The 13,857-nt window shown below is 40.7% G+C and overlaps 2 protein-coding genes across 10 annotated transcripts in view; both read right to left on the reverse strand.

The window, feature by feature from the left end:
• Window positions 1-2,689, reverse strand: part of LOC125462072 (golgin subfamily A member 4-like) — a 112,292-nt gene extending 109,603 nt beyond the window's left edge. For all 6 annotated transcript variants that reach the window (XM_059638022.1, XM_059638051.1, XM_048551703.2 and 3 more), the window contains exon 1: window positions 275-2,689. In XM_059638022.1, coding sequence (XP_059494005.1) covers window positions 275-2,593 — 2,319 coding nt within the window. In that variant the 5' untranslated portion in view covers window positions 2,594-2,689. The remainder of the gene's footprint in view (window positions 1-274) is intronic.
• LOC125462192 (janus kinase and microtubule-interacting protein 1-like) overlaps window positions 2,555-13,857 on the reverse strand; it is a 334,030-nt gene continuing 322,727 nt past the window's right edge. For 3 of the 4 annotated variants that reach the window (XM_059638150.1, XM_059638124.1, XM_059638093.1), the window contains 3 exons: window positions 6,315-6,380; window positions 5,966-6,007; window positions 2,555-2,885 (listed from right to left, as the gene is read on the reverse strand). In XM_059638150.1, coding sequence (XP_059494133.1) covers window positions 2,676-2,885; window positions 5,966-6,007; window positions 6,315-6,380 — 318 coding nt within the window. In that variant the 3' untranslated portion in view covers window positions 2,555-2,675. Of the gene's footprint in view, window positions 2,886-5,965; window positions 6,039-6,314; window positions 6,381-13,857 lie in introns of all 4 variants that reach the window. The other variant, XM_048552022.2, reaches the window with a different exon arrangement.

The raw sequence follows: 13,857 nt of genomic DNA on the forward strand, positions 1-13,857 counted from the left end.
AGACCCTTCTTCAGAAACGTGGGAGAGGAGGGGATTCTGAAATAAATAGGGAGAGAGGGGGAGCACTGGAACCTCATTCACAGTTTACCAACATATTGCCCTCCATTCAGCTTTCCAGACAGGCCTCCATAGTGGAGGCCGACGCTCTATCAGAAAACAGAATTGGATGTAGGAATGGAATTCTGATCAGGTTAAAGTTTGACTCAAATTATGAACTCCTACTGAAACTGTTCCCAGTCACTGACTTCTCAAAGCCACAAAATTTTGCACCTACCTGTTCTAAACCTTGAATTCTCACCAGCAGTACTGAGTGCTCCTCCTGCAGCATTTTTAAAGCTACTTCTTTAGCATGCAGCTGTCCCTTTAAGTTGAGGGAGATTTGGCTTTCCTCTTTGATCATCGTCTCCAGTGAAATCACTGACTGAGACCATTTAGCAAGTTCAGCTTCCAACGCTGCCTTCTCTTGCCGCATGGTAGTTTCAACATTTCTTATTCCATTTTGCTTTTCCTCCAATGCCTCCTCAAGTTTTCTCTGAAGGCTCTTAGCATTTGCCTCCGAAATTTCAAATTCTTTCATCCTTTTTCTCAACTGCATTTCAACATTTTGTTTTGCTGCTCGACAGACAGACTCTTTGAACTCAAGCTCTTCAATCCTTTTGTTCAGCTCTGCTGTTACATTTGCTTGTTCTTTCTTCTTCAAAAGGCCAAGCTCTTCGAGCTCGCTGATTTTCTTTTGTAGTTGCACCTCTAAGTTGGTTTTGGTAATTTCCAAGTCTTTTATCTTATCCTTCTGGCATTTTGTTTCAAATTTCACATCCCTTTCAAATTTTTCAAGGTTGGAGCACTTGGTTCTCCAGCGATGTAATTCTTCGCTCATGCCACGTTGTTTGACACCCAGTTCTTCATTACGTTGTGCCAGCCTTCTTTCAGTCTCTTCCATTTCTTTTAATAAAGTCTCCTGTTTCCCAATCCTTGCCTGTAATGTCTCCTCAGTTTCTTCCTTCATACTGATCAGCTTTTCCATGCGAGCTATCTTTTCTTGTAGGACCTTGGTCTCCACTTCCTTTGTCTCTTCCACCAACTCTTCCAGCATCTTGGTCCTTTCTTGCAGCTTCCTTTCAGCTTCTTTTTGCTGCCATTGTTGCTCTCGCAACTGTCCAATTTCTTCGTTCAAATGTTCAATCTCGTCCTTGCAGTCTTCTAGCTCTTTGCTTTTCTCGTTCACCTCCATTTCAAACCTGCTTCTCATCTTCACAATGAGCCCTGCCTTGTCGATTTCAGCCTCGGCCTTTCTGCTTAGCTCTGCTTCAAGTTGTTTCTTCTCCTTAAGGATCTCTGGGGCAATGTGCTGCCTTTCATGAAGTTGGCTCTCTGCATCCTTGATGCTTTTCTTGAGTTCTTCTACCACTTGCAGGGTCTTTTTTAAGGTTTCGTCTTTGTCTTCAAGCTGTTTTCTAAGACTCTTTATTTTGCCATTTTGTTTACTTTCTACTCGCTTAAACTGCCCTTTCAGCTGTTGCTCAAAATTTTCCCAATCTCGGATAGTTTTTTCCAGATCTGAGCACTGCTTTTTCAATTTTAATTCATTATCCACCCTCTCTTCCAGGTCCATCTTGAATTTGGCAACCTTTGACTCAAGACTAGTTTTGTACTCTTCCATTTCCCCTATTTTCAGAAGCAAATCTTTGTAAATCGCCTCAAGCTGAGAATGGACTTCATCCCGCTCCTTAATCTCATCGATTAACATTTTGATTTGCTCTTGGTAATCTTCCTCAGACTTCTCTTTTTCTTTCTGTAGCTGCTCAACTTGGCTGTATCTCTCCTCTAACTTGCTTTCCACATCTTCTTTCTCCTTTGTCAACTGGTCCAATTTGTCACAACGTAAACCAAGCAGCCTCTGATTCTCCTGGCTATGCAAAAGTTCTCCTTGAAGCTCTTTGACTGTTTCTGTTAATTCCTTCTCAGTCATTTCCTGCACCTTCAAAAGTCCTTCTAAACTTTTGACTCTTTGAAGTAGCTCTGCTTTGGCACTATGTTTCACTTCGGATTCATCTTCACTGCTGAGAGAATCCAATGATTCCAGTTCCCTCACTGAAGCTAGTTTGCCTTTAAGGGCATCACATTCAAACTGAAGCTGATGATATGAAAGCTCCATCTCATTGAGCTTCTTCCTCAAGGTCTTGGATTCATCTGTCCTATCCTCCAGCATAACTTCGCACTCTCTTAATTTCTCTTCTAAAATCTGCTGATTGTCAGCAGCCTCATTTCCTTCGAATTCCGGCTCTGCTAAGCTTTCGGAACCCTGTAGTTTTAAGATATAAGCTTCAAGTTCTGCTATTTTATAACCTCGGTGTTTGTTTTCATTGTCTAATTTTATCAGTTGCTCTGGTAATGTTTCATTATCTGTATTTGTCGACAACTCCCCTGGAAAAGACACAAAATGTTCTCTTTTCTTAGGTTCTGTGGGAGTAATCCGTTTGCTGTGTTGCTCCTCTGAAATATGTGGCTCCTCTAATTGCACTCTGGTGTTTTCCTCAGCATCTTGCTCTTTGTCTGTATCACTCTGCACTTTTCTGAGTTTGCTCCCCATCATTTCTGAAACATTCAGGGGTTTTAATTCTCCTCTAATTCCCAGATTAATTAAAAACAATTTGACGTTGAAAAGATCTTTCTCCTCAGTAAATAGATATATCTTGGAAAATTTTGAATGGCATCTTCCAATGTAGACATAGCATGTGCATGTAGGTCTGCTTGTGTTCTATTTTGTCTTTAGTCGAAGCTCGGAATTTAGTCAATGCCTTCACGTCAATGTATTCTTTTTGCTTTGTACACTTTGAAATTTTCTCTGTTGGCTTATTTTTATCTACTGCGAGTTCTCTTGAAGTCTAGGAACAAATGAAAAAGTGCAGATCAAAAGGAAAATTAAATGGAGGTCAATCATTAAGAAATTCTACTTTCTTACCAAGCTATATCGGTGCTTTTATTTCTCTTTCGGATCAATTCTATGGCCCACTGTCATTGATGCTTCTCCTCTATACCTATGAATGCCATTAATCCATGCTAGGTCACTAGGTATTCTTCAAACACAATGGGCTAAATAGCCTCTAGCTGCATCATAATAACTCTGTGATATGTTCACTTATTCTTTAAACATGGACACGGAGCTATTCAACTGTGGGATTTCTCACTGATTAACCTGTTTCTGTCTCGCCCCCTATTGGGCAGAAATTATTGGCATCTGCTGCAATGGTAAAAGGTGTAGGCCAGGCCCGAACGACCATGGGCCAGGCTTCATGTATGTCCCCAGTCAGCAGGAGAAGTGTCCCCCTTTAGTTCATGGGAATAAAAGGTAACTAGCAGCAGGAAGATAACTGGCTTGTTTAAAAATCGCTCAATTCAAATTATTCTGAAGCCCACTGGGAGTTAACGATGTTTCAGGGATTACATGCAAATTGCCCGTGTTTCTGGAAAGCTACCCAGGGAAAACCAGTCAGGCTTGGCAGTGGCATACCAGGAGAGGGAAAAGATCCCACTAAAAGCAAAGCCCTGCCCTTGGTCTGACCTCTCTCCCAGCCTTTTCAGCAAGACTTTCCCAACAACACCATCCCCCCCATTTACCCCTTCAGGAATTCAATAATGAATCCTGGTGAAGGCTCCATTGCATTACCTTGTATAGCCATTGCACCTCATGGCACTAAAGAGCTGACAGCTTCTGATTCACCAGCAGGTTTTGGGGTTTGAGAGGGATTCTGGAATTATGTATGGCCAGAAATTTAATCTGACTGGAGGCTGCAAATCGTCCAGGAAAGTGCGAATTTATCTAAAAATTGAGTTGGGCCTCTCAGTGATAAGCCAGACACAGTTCCCAGCAGATCTCCCAACTGCTGAATAGGACCTCTGTTGTCAAAACTGGATTCCACTCATTGTGTACTACTGGACATCATATTTTATGGATGGATATCAACACTTTGAAGAAATGTTCACAGGAGATTTAGTGGCATGATGCAACAGGTGAGGGTTCCAATTAAGTGGAGATAAACTCTGTTCTAAGAACAGAGATCCAAATTTAAGCTGAAACTTAATGTGAACCTTCATTATTACGAAGGGATTGATAAGTTAGGAAAAATTATATCTATTGGCAGTAGGGTTGGATACAAATTGGACACAGATTTAAGATTACAGGGGAAAAAAACCAGAGGGACGATGATGATGATGATGATGATGATGACGAGTCACTTTTGATGCAGCAAGTTGTATTAATCTACAATGCAATGCCTTAAGGGTGCTTGAAGCAGCTGTAGTGTTAGCTTCAAAGGATTATGGGGAATGGAGGAGAATGGGACTAACTAGAAAGCCCTGTTCAGAGCACTATACAGGGTTCTATAAATCTACATTCCATAATGTAAGTAGCCTTAAAATATGTGGCCTGTCACGCCATCTATGAGAAGAATTATTGTATTCTCTGTGCTATGTCATTACAGGTGGGTATTAATGAATTCATAACAAACAAATTTGCCCCCAAACCATGATGATGACTTATATTCCTTCTTCTATTGCACAATAAGGAATATTAATATAAAGTGACAAATTCCTCTACTCACAGAAAAGAATTAAAAATACATTGAATTGAAAGTGTTACGTATCTATCTTCAACTTAGTAATATCAAATCTTTCCTGTAATAAATGCCAACGGAGCTGCTTGTTTGTTAATTAATAATGAGCTTCATTTCCCTAGCCTGAAAATAGCTTCAGCTTACCAAAAGAAATCCTACAATGTATCTGCCCACAACATTAGAAGGGGAGCCAGGAGGGGACATGGAGATCAAAGAAACTTATAGGGTCAGGGATGGGAGGGCCAATGAACATAAATAAAGGACCTCAACCATTTTCTTGTTTGATTGACGAATGGCAGTTGTCCCAAGCACTTCTTGACAGAGTTTAACAACAGGAAGGTGAACATCTAAATGGGGCGGAGTAGAAGAGGGAGATCGTGATTCGGGTGAAGGAGGAGGCCAAAGGTCTCCTTACGGGACTGAGGGGAGCAGTCCTGTTCCTCTTGGTCTGTGAGGGTTGTTGAAAAAGGTTCATCTTTCATTTGGTCCCACCTTCTTGCTGGAATCCCAAGCAACGGGAATGAATTTTAAACTGAGCTTGTTGTGGGACTCTAACTAAAATGTCACAGAAATATTCCACTCCTCCACAGTGGTACATTTCAATGTATGAACATTGATCAATGTAAAATGGAAAGATAGCAGGCACTGCGTGCACCAGTGTTTAGGTTTATAATACCCCTGCTCAAGCCCCCGATGCTAGAGTTAATATTAAGTCAAAGTAGCTATTTTGGAAGACTCCTTAATATAGTTTGAGTCATAGAGATATACAGCATTGAAACAGACCCCACAGTCCAACTCATCCATGCCAGCCAGATGTCCAATGTAAACCTAGTCCCATTTGTCAGCGATTGGCCCATATCCTTCTAAACCCTTCCTGTTCATATGCCCATCCAGATGCCTTTTAAATATTGTAATCGTACCAACCTCCACCCCATCCTCTGGCAACTCATCCACATTGCATTTTAATAAACTTTTCACAGCTGTGTTATTCAATAAAATAATGTATGTGCATTGCTGATTTGATCAAAAAGATTTATTTTCATTCAAACAAAACTGAGTCAGATATTTTAAAATCAGTCACTTTCTAATTGGACATGTTGAAACTGGGCAATATAATGAGTTTATCCCGGAACTGATCACGTCAGTGGTCCATTCTAATGTTCAGCAAGTCTGCCTTTACATAGTATATTTGATATTCTGCTGAATATTTTACTGTCTATAAAATAGTTCAAACTTAATTCATTGTAGATTCAGCACATCAGCTTAATGAGAGGTCAATGCCCTAGTTCAGTTCGACCAAATACATCCCAGCAACTCCCTTAGGTATCAAATAATAGGCATCGCTCACTAACCTGTGTTCCAGGAGACCGGCCGTCAGGGCCAGAGGATAAAAGCTAAAGAGAAAAACAGAAATAAAAACAAAAACTGAAAACATAAAAATCAAACCGAAAGTAAAGGAGACAAGGTAACACGTGGGAGGAGATAAAGAAAAGCAAAAAGAGGTTTAAAGAAGAAAAACATATTAGCACAAGATGGAAGTTTGCTGATGTGTGCACATAAATGTGCTTGTCATCTGCAAAATTGTAAGTTGATATGTTCATTGATACATTACTGATCTACCCATAATTAAATGACAAAAAAAAAGAATTTTTAAACTTACAATTACTTTTTTTAGATTTAGTTTATGGTACCAAATCTTACCTTCTCTTCTATTTCTTTGATTTGTCTCTTCTGAAGTTCTATCTTATCTTCCAATTCTTTAATTCGCTGCAGGAGAAAAGACCACAGACTGTTAGAGACCAAACAAAAACATATGCACAAACACTGTTCTAGTAATGATCAGAAGCTGCACCAATTTCTGGAATTGTTTCCAGAACGTTGTGGGCAGAAATATGTTGTAAATTTATTAATATTTAAACAGAATTACATTTCAGTTTTCTTATTTTGTTTTGAAACTAATTGTTAAGTGATTGGTAAATTTCTTGCTGATAAAATATAAATCAATTTAAATAGGTTCTTTTACTCTGGATGCTCAGGGGAGCAGTACTATTTTCAAGACATACAGTCATTCTTCAGTAAGCATTTAGAATGCACTACAGGGGTTAATCAATTTGCTGAGTGTTTCATAACTCTTGAACAATTTTGTCAATTAAGAGCCAGTATATAGAATATGTAGTTAATAATAACCAGCTATACAATCTGTGAAGCAGGCCTGAAAAGGCGATAATACCGAGTTACCAGAATCATTGCACAATGTTACGACAAACGGAGATTAAAAGCTCAGTTGCTAATCTTTGTGAGGACAAAGACCACTAGTCTCACCAGCTGCTTAGCTACTGACTACTCAAGTGTTAAAACAACCGCAAATGGAGATCTAAGTGTGTGCACCATCATCCAGGACAAATTCTGGTTTTACAAACAAATAAAATAAATGTAATATTTTACAAAGATGCAAGCTGCATTTTCCTTTGAAGGAGCCTCACTATTGTTCACGAACAAAGGTGATTGCTCTCTGTCAAAGCAGTTAAACCAACCAACCTTTCTTCAGTGGTATTTTGTCCACGTCACCTCAATGTCTTTCCTTGAATGGTCATTTTGTTTGAAGAGGCAGAAGCACAAACAAACTCCCAGTATGCCTCCAGACCAGGAAGCTCATGTGCACACAGTTACCATAGGAACACAAGCTTAGAGGAATAGTAAACCAATGATTCTCTCAATCGTTGTACGTTAGAGAGTTCATTTTCATTATTACTTCAAGTAAGGTCAGAGTAAAGAAACTGCCCAGCTCATCTCCAGAAGAAGGGCTGCTTTATAGCCTGAGACACTCAAAACCTCTGAGCAAGTAAAATTAAAAAAATCAAAACCAATGAGAACTGCAAATCCCAAAGTTTAAACACAAAGTGTCTAAATGTGGCTGTAATATTATAGATACATAATGTAGCAGTTCCTGTCAAGATTTGTGCTAAGGTGAAACAATATTTATGTACTGTCTTTCATTAAAGATGTGCTTTCCCCCATGTTCAGATGGTTTGAAACAGGAATATAATGAATTCTTCTGTGTAAACAGTAGAGCAATTAATTTTTCAAATGTTCTCCTTAACCTGATGTGTCTTTTTGCCTATCTGAAGATTATCATGTGTTTTTCTCATCTTTCTATCAGTACTTTATTTCCACAATGTGAAAGATGGCATTTTAGAGTTTTTTAAGTGATCACTAAATCAGACTGACTGGTTGCTGACAGCAAAATGTGTCCCTGTAGGCTGGAAATATCCACAGGCAAATGAAAACCCATTGATCTCTTGTAACTCAGCTTATCATGTCTTTGGCAGCCATGGGCGAATCATGCTTTAAAGTGTCATCCCACATCTGCACAATGGTCCACGAATCTCTGGATTTATAATGCTCATTTAAATTCATTTTAGTTTTCTTGAGTGCTTCAATTTAAAAATAAGCAACATTAAGGCTTTAGTTTTTAACAAGATCCCAGATTAGCTTATTACTGAAAATTACTCTGAGCTAAAAATGATATGTCACAATGTTTAGCACCATTTTCAACTGCTCAAATAATGAAGTAGTTTATATCCAAATGCAACAGGCATAGCCTGACAAATGGAAGTGTCAGGCAATGCCCATTTCCAAGAAGAAAAAAGTAAACCTTGATATTTACTGGCAGTTCCATTACTGGATACCCCACTATCAACACTTTGGATGTTACCATTGTCCAAAAACTGAACTGGGCTAGCCACATAAATTCTGTGGCTTCAACAGCGGGTCTGAAGCTGGGAATGCTGTAGCAAGTAACTCATCTCCTGGCTGCCTAAAGCCTGTCACCATCTACAAGGCACAAAACAGGAGTAGGATGGAATACTCCTCAGTTGCCAACAACAATCAAGAAACTTGACACCATCCAGGACAAAACAGCCCACTTGACTGGCACCTTATTCACCAACATTCACCCCCTCCACCACCAATGCTGAGTGGCAGAAGCGTGTACCATATACAGGATGCAGAAATTCAGCATGGTTCCTTAGACAGCACTTTTCAAATGCACAATCACTACTAGATGAGAAGCACCATCGTCTGTAAGTTCCCTCCAAGCCACTCACCTCAATATACATTGCCACTCCTTCAGCGCTGCTGGGTCAGAAATCTGGAACTGCACCCCTAACAGCAGCATGGGCCTTCCTATACCAAACAGACTTCAGCAGTTCAAGAAGACAGCTCACCACCACCTTCTAAAGGGCAGATAGAGCTGGGCAATAAACGTTGGCCCAGCCAGTGATGCCCACATCCCCCTGTACATTATTAACTGGGATGGAGCATGTTAGCTATGAAGAAAGGCTGGACAAGCTGGGTTGTTTTCTTTAGGACAGAGAGGACTGAGGGGGAGCTGACTGAGGTGTATAAGACTATGAGGAGCACCAACAGGTTGGACAGAAACATATTCCCCATTAGTTGAAGGGATAAGCACTTGAAATGCCATAATATTAAAGACTATTGGCCAAGTCCTGGAAAGTGAGATGAGTGTATGATTGCATGCCAAAAAGAGTTCAGATAAAATACAGATACATGGATTAAATTTATATATGGATAATGCATATTTTATAAAGACAAAAATAAGATGAATCTTTTATCATTGCAGGCCTTTTATTAGTTTGAAAATTCTCTTTCCAGAGTAAAAATGTTTGAAAACCTGAAGGTTGACATTCAGCAGCCTTGATAGCTTATATAGTTGAATAGCTGAAGGTTTCTCCTGCAGGTGGACTGAAAGAACCAGGTTCTGAAAAGGAATGACGGCTCCTTTACCTCACTTTTAAAGCACAACTAGTTGTATTTTTGGTAGGCATCAATGCTGCCTGGCCTGCTGTGTTCATCCAGCTCCACACCTTGTTATCTCAGACTCCAGCATCGGCAGTTCCTACTATATCTGTATCTTTGGTAGTTTGGTTTAACGCAGCCATCCTTAGCTGGCTTGCCTTTTTCTCTGGTGCTGTCTCTCAGAGTTCTTTGTGGTTTTACAGAATAGTCAGAGAAACATGTGGTGAAATTTTGTATTCATGGATTGATGCAATGTTTCAGACTCAAGCTGCCACCAGTTGTGGTCGCTTGGAGTGGGTGGGGTGGGGATAGTGAGATCAGGGAAAGGCTGAAGACCATTAAGGGTTTGAGCATCAGGCGTGGAGGACATGGGCTGAGCAGGTAGAAACAAATGTACTTTATTGAGGTGTAATTTGAGCAAGGATAGTCGATTTGGTGTTTCTGATGTTGCCAGTATTTCTTTAAGAGGAGCTTTTTCATCCAGAGGATCAGTCTTGACATCATTCTAAGCCTCATGTATTGGCTCCATATTAAACATTGTACTTATCAGCCCAAGGTGAGTTTTGAAACATTTAAGATTTATTCAGCTTCTCAAACAGGAAGGTGACCGAATAAACAGCGTTTGACAGCAAATAGCTCCCCCCACTTTTAAATGCTGTGTTGATTTACTCCAACACAGTCCTGACCTCTTCAATTATCTCAATGTCATCATGACGATTTCATGTGAGAGTCTGCATTGTATTATTAACAGTGTTCTTGTGTATTGCGAAAAGACATTGCTCCTTTAATCTGATTCTCATCACATCATCAACCTACACATTGATCTCTTAAATAAAATTTTGAATCACGTTTGTAAAGTGATCACAATCTTTACCGATGATGTTATCCCAGGAGTTTTAGAATGGAAGTGTGTCCTTAAAATTATTTCTAACTAACATGGCTGATGCGATCTGAAATGCATATGTTCATGTGATCGCAACAGCATTCTGTGCAGATGCTTGTGTGCTTTTTCATACAAAATGACCTGCATGCAAGTTGTAAGTATCTCTGAGTTTCAAAGCACAATGTTGAAGGGCTGAAGGGAATGTGCAGGTTGGTCCAAGAGTAGGCCTGATGACGTGGTGAGACTGATTGTTTGCTTGTGCCAACTAGTAGAGTCATCCAGCATGGAAATAAAGCCTTTGGTACAACTTGTTCATATCAACCATGTTCCCAAACTACAAATAGTCCCTTTTGCCTGCATTTGGCCTATATCCATCTAAACCCTTTCTGTTCATGCACCTGTTCAAATGTCTTTTAACTGTTGTAACCAGACCTGCATTGACTTGCATGGGCAACTGGCCAAGGAGGATGGTGACGCTGGAGCTAGCAGGCATGCCGTTGGGAGAAAGTAGTTCCGAGAGAAAGATTCAGCGAGCTGCAGATGCCAGATACCCACTCTGACCTACACGTTGTGAATTTGCAAGCATAACAAAAACATGACGAAGTGAAAATGGCCAATGAATTACTGCAGGCTTCTTCCCTCCCTGGTACGGTGCATAATGGCAAGAAAGGAGGGAAAATAGGTTGAAAATGAAAAGAAAAATAGATTCGTGACCGCAAGATAAATGTTCTCAATTTTCCCTTCATGCCTTAAAAGGCAACTTCAGAATCTCATTATTGATTAGTGACTACCCTATTTAGACCATAACACCATAAGATACTGAAGGAAAATTAGGCCATTCATCCCATTGTACGGCATTTCCATGCATATGTATATCGTCACAGCCCCAACTCACCTTATTTAGACATGACTACAAAGGAAGAGGGAAGCAACGAACAGTCAGATAGGAAATGCAAATGTGTCTGTGCGGCATTGTGCTTTGCCAATATCTAACCTTCAGCTCGTGTCAACAGTTTTCACCACTAACATATAAAATGTTCTTCAAGCAAATGACCATGTGTAAAAGTCAAAGGGGAGCAGTCCTTAGCGTGGTGAAGGGGGATTGCTGTCAGGCAGAGGTGCCATCACAGCCAGTTATGGAGCTTGTCCTATTCCAGTCTAGTTGATTGTCTAACTTCATTCAGGCACTTGATTCTACCTCAGTATGTCTCAGGAGTCTGGGATTGCATCACAATCAGGTAGGTAAGGTGTTGCTAAGACATCAGTTCAGAGGTGGTCCAGTTTTTCCTGTAATGAGATAAACGGATCGACTAAGCGTGAAGGAAGTGGATAGAAGAGCAGTTACTGGTGATGCATGAGCTGGAGCGGTTGTGAGTTATCCCTAGTGCGTGACTAAGAGGTAGAGGTGCTGGTGTTGGACTGGGGTGGGCAAGGTCAGAAATCACACGACACTGAGTTATAGTCCAATAGGCTTATTTGAAAACACAAGCTTTCACAGCCCTGCTCCTTCTTGAGGTGTTGAAGGAGTGAGGCTGCGAAAGCTTGTGTTTTTGAATAAACCCGTTGGACCATAACCTGGTGTTGTGTGATTTCTGACTGTGCCTAAGAAGCACACAGGATAGCAAGGGTTAGTAATTTAAAAGGATGAGAACCATTGAGTTGATAAGATGCATGCAGGACAGAGTAGTAGACCATGAGCCTTGGTGAGAGATGGGTGCAGTGGCAGAGTTAAAGTGATGGTCCTGTGAGTGTGAGGTAGCAGAGAGACAAGATTGTGGCACTATCCCTTATGGAGTGCAACAGATTACTGACCTTCCTCTTGCACAGTTGGACACCCTGTTTCATTTGGTACACAGCAATGATCCAGGCTGCACTTTGGGTCTAGACTCCTCAACCGGATAAGAAGACAGTCTTCCTTTCCACCAGCTTGTGCACCAACACTTCCAGACTCCTGGTTGCAAAGCGAGACACAAAGTTTCCCTTCTCATGTTGAACACTGAGGTTCGAGCACCACACAGTGTGGGCCAGGTCCTGCCTTGCAGCATCTGAAATGGTGTGCAGCTGGGCTTCAAATATGGCACAATGCCATGAACATAGTAAGGTGCCAAAAGCAGCTGTGCCCTTCCCCAGGAAAGGCACCAAAGAGCCCAGAGGTATAGAACAACATGAAGGCAGGAAGATTGTGTGAGCAATAGTAGACTGGGTGCCATGAATCTCACTCAACAAAACACTTGCCAAGAAATTCTGGGTTGGAATGCCCATGGGTGAACTTTCCAACCTGCCACTAATTACAGTCCTAATATGATCAATTATTAGCCACTTAGACCCTTGGAGTCACCAGGCCAGTCTGCCTATCAAAATGGAGGCATTTGGTGACACAGGTCTGGGGTTGGGGGTGGGGAACAGAATGGCTGCTGAAAGCCACCGCTCTGCCCTTGTCTTTGACCCTCCTGACCCCTCTATGTGTAACCCCCACTCTGTGGCAGGCCTCCCAAAAGACTACATCTGTTATCACAGGTCCAGCTCTTAATGGTTATGCAGCCTGGGCCTCCAGCAATGCTCTTCAGCTCCCTGATGATGCTAGTCGCTGACTGGCAAGCAGAATTTGACAGAAAAACAAGATAGAAAACTTGGGAGAATATCTTCAAAAATGAAAGCATGCCTAAATTAACATTTTAAAAAACCAAGATACATAAGGCATTATTGAAACACTGTGTTGTATTTCCTGAACTAGAAAGTGTGTATATATTACCTGCCATGTTGCTTATTGGTGTTTTTGCACTTGGCTGCTTATTACTATCATTATATTCTGAAAAGCCTTACAATAAGGGTAAGTACGATCAATTTTATATATAGAACATTAACAGAACGTAGACCATTACTGGACAGTACAGGCCCTTCAGCCCTCGATGTTGTGCCAACTCTCTTAAACTATTTTACAATCTTTCCAGTAGGGCATCTTTGTATGCATTAAAAACAATGTTTTTTTAAATTAATTTTATCTTTTCCTGTTCATCATGCATTTCAAACTTCTATTCAGTTGGAACCTATCAAATTGATTTTGATTAGAAATTGTGTTTTCCATTTGTGGATTCACCATTTGTGAAGGTTTTTTAAGACCTAAATCCTTACGAACAGTGGGAATTTACTGTATAACATTTAGTCTCCACAAAAGAAAGTAGCATATTGAAAGAAAAATGTGTGGATGTACTTAATGGTGTCAGGTTAACTGGGAATGAATGTTTACAGGAGTACAAAACACATACAAGTGGGATGTGTTTAGTTTGAAAAACTAGGTCGGCATGGCGAATTGGACCAAAGTGTCTGTTCCCTTATTGTAAGGCTTTTCAGAATATAATGATAGTAAGACCATAAGACCATCAGACATAGGAGTGGAAGTAAGGCCATTCGGCCCATCAAGTCCACTCCGCCATTTAAATCATGGCTGATGGGCATTTCAAATCCACTTCGCTGCACTCTCCCCGTAGCCCATAATTCCTTCTGAGATCAAGAATTTGTTGATCTCTGCCTTGAAGGCATCCA

The sequence above is a fragment of the Stegostoma tigrinum genome, chromosome 1 (genome assembly GCF_030684315.1).
Source record: "Stegostoma tigrinum isolate sSteTig4 chromosome 1, sSteTig4.hap1, whole genome shotgun sequence".
In the NCBI taxonomy this organism is placed as follows: Eukaryota; Metazoa; Chordata; class Chondrichthyes; order Orectolobiformes; family Stegostomatidae; genus Stegostoma; species Stegostoma tigrinum.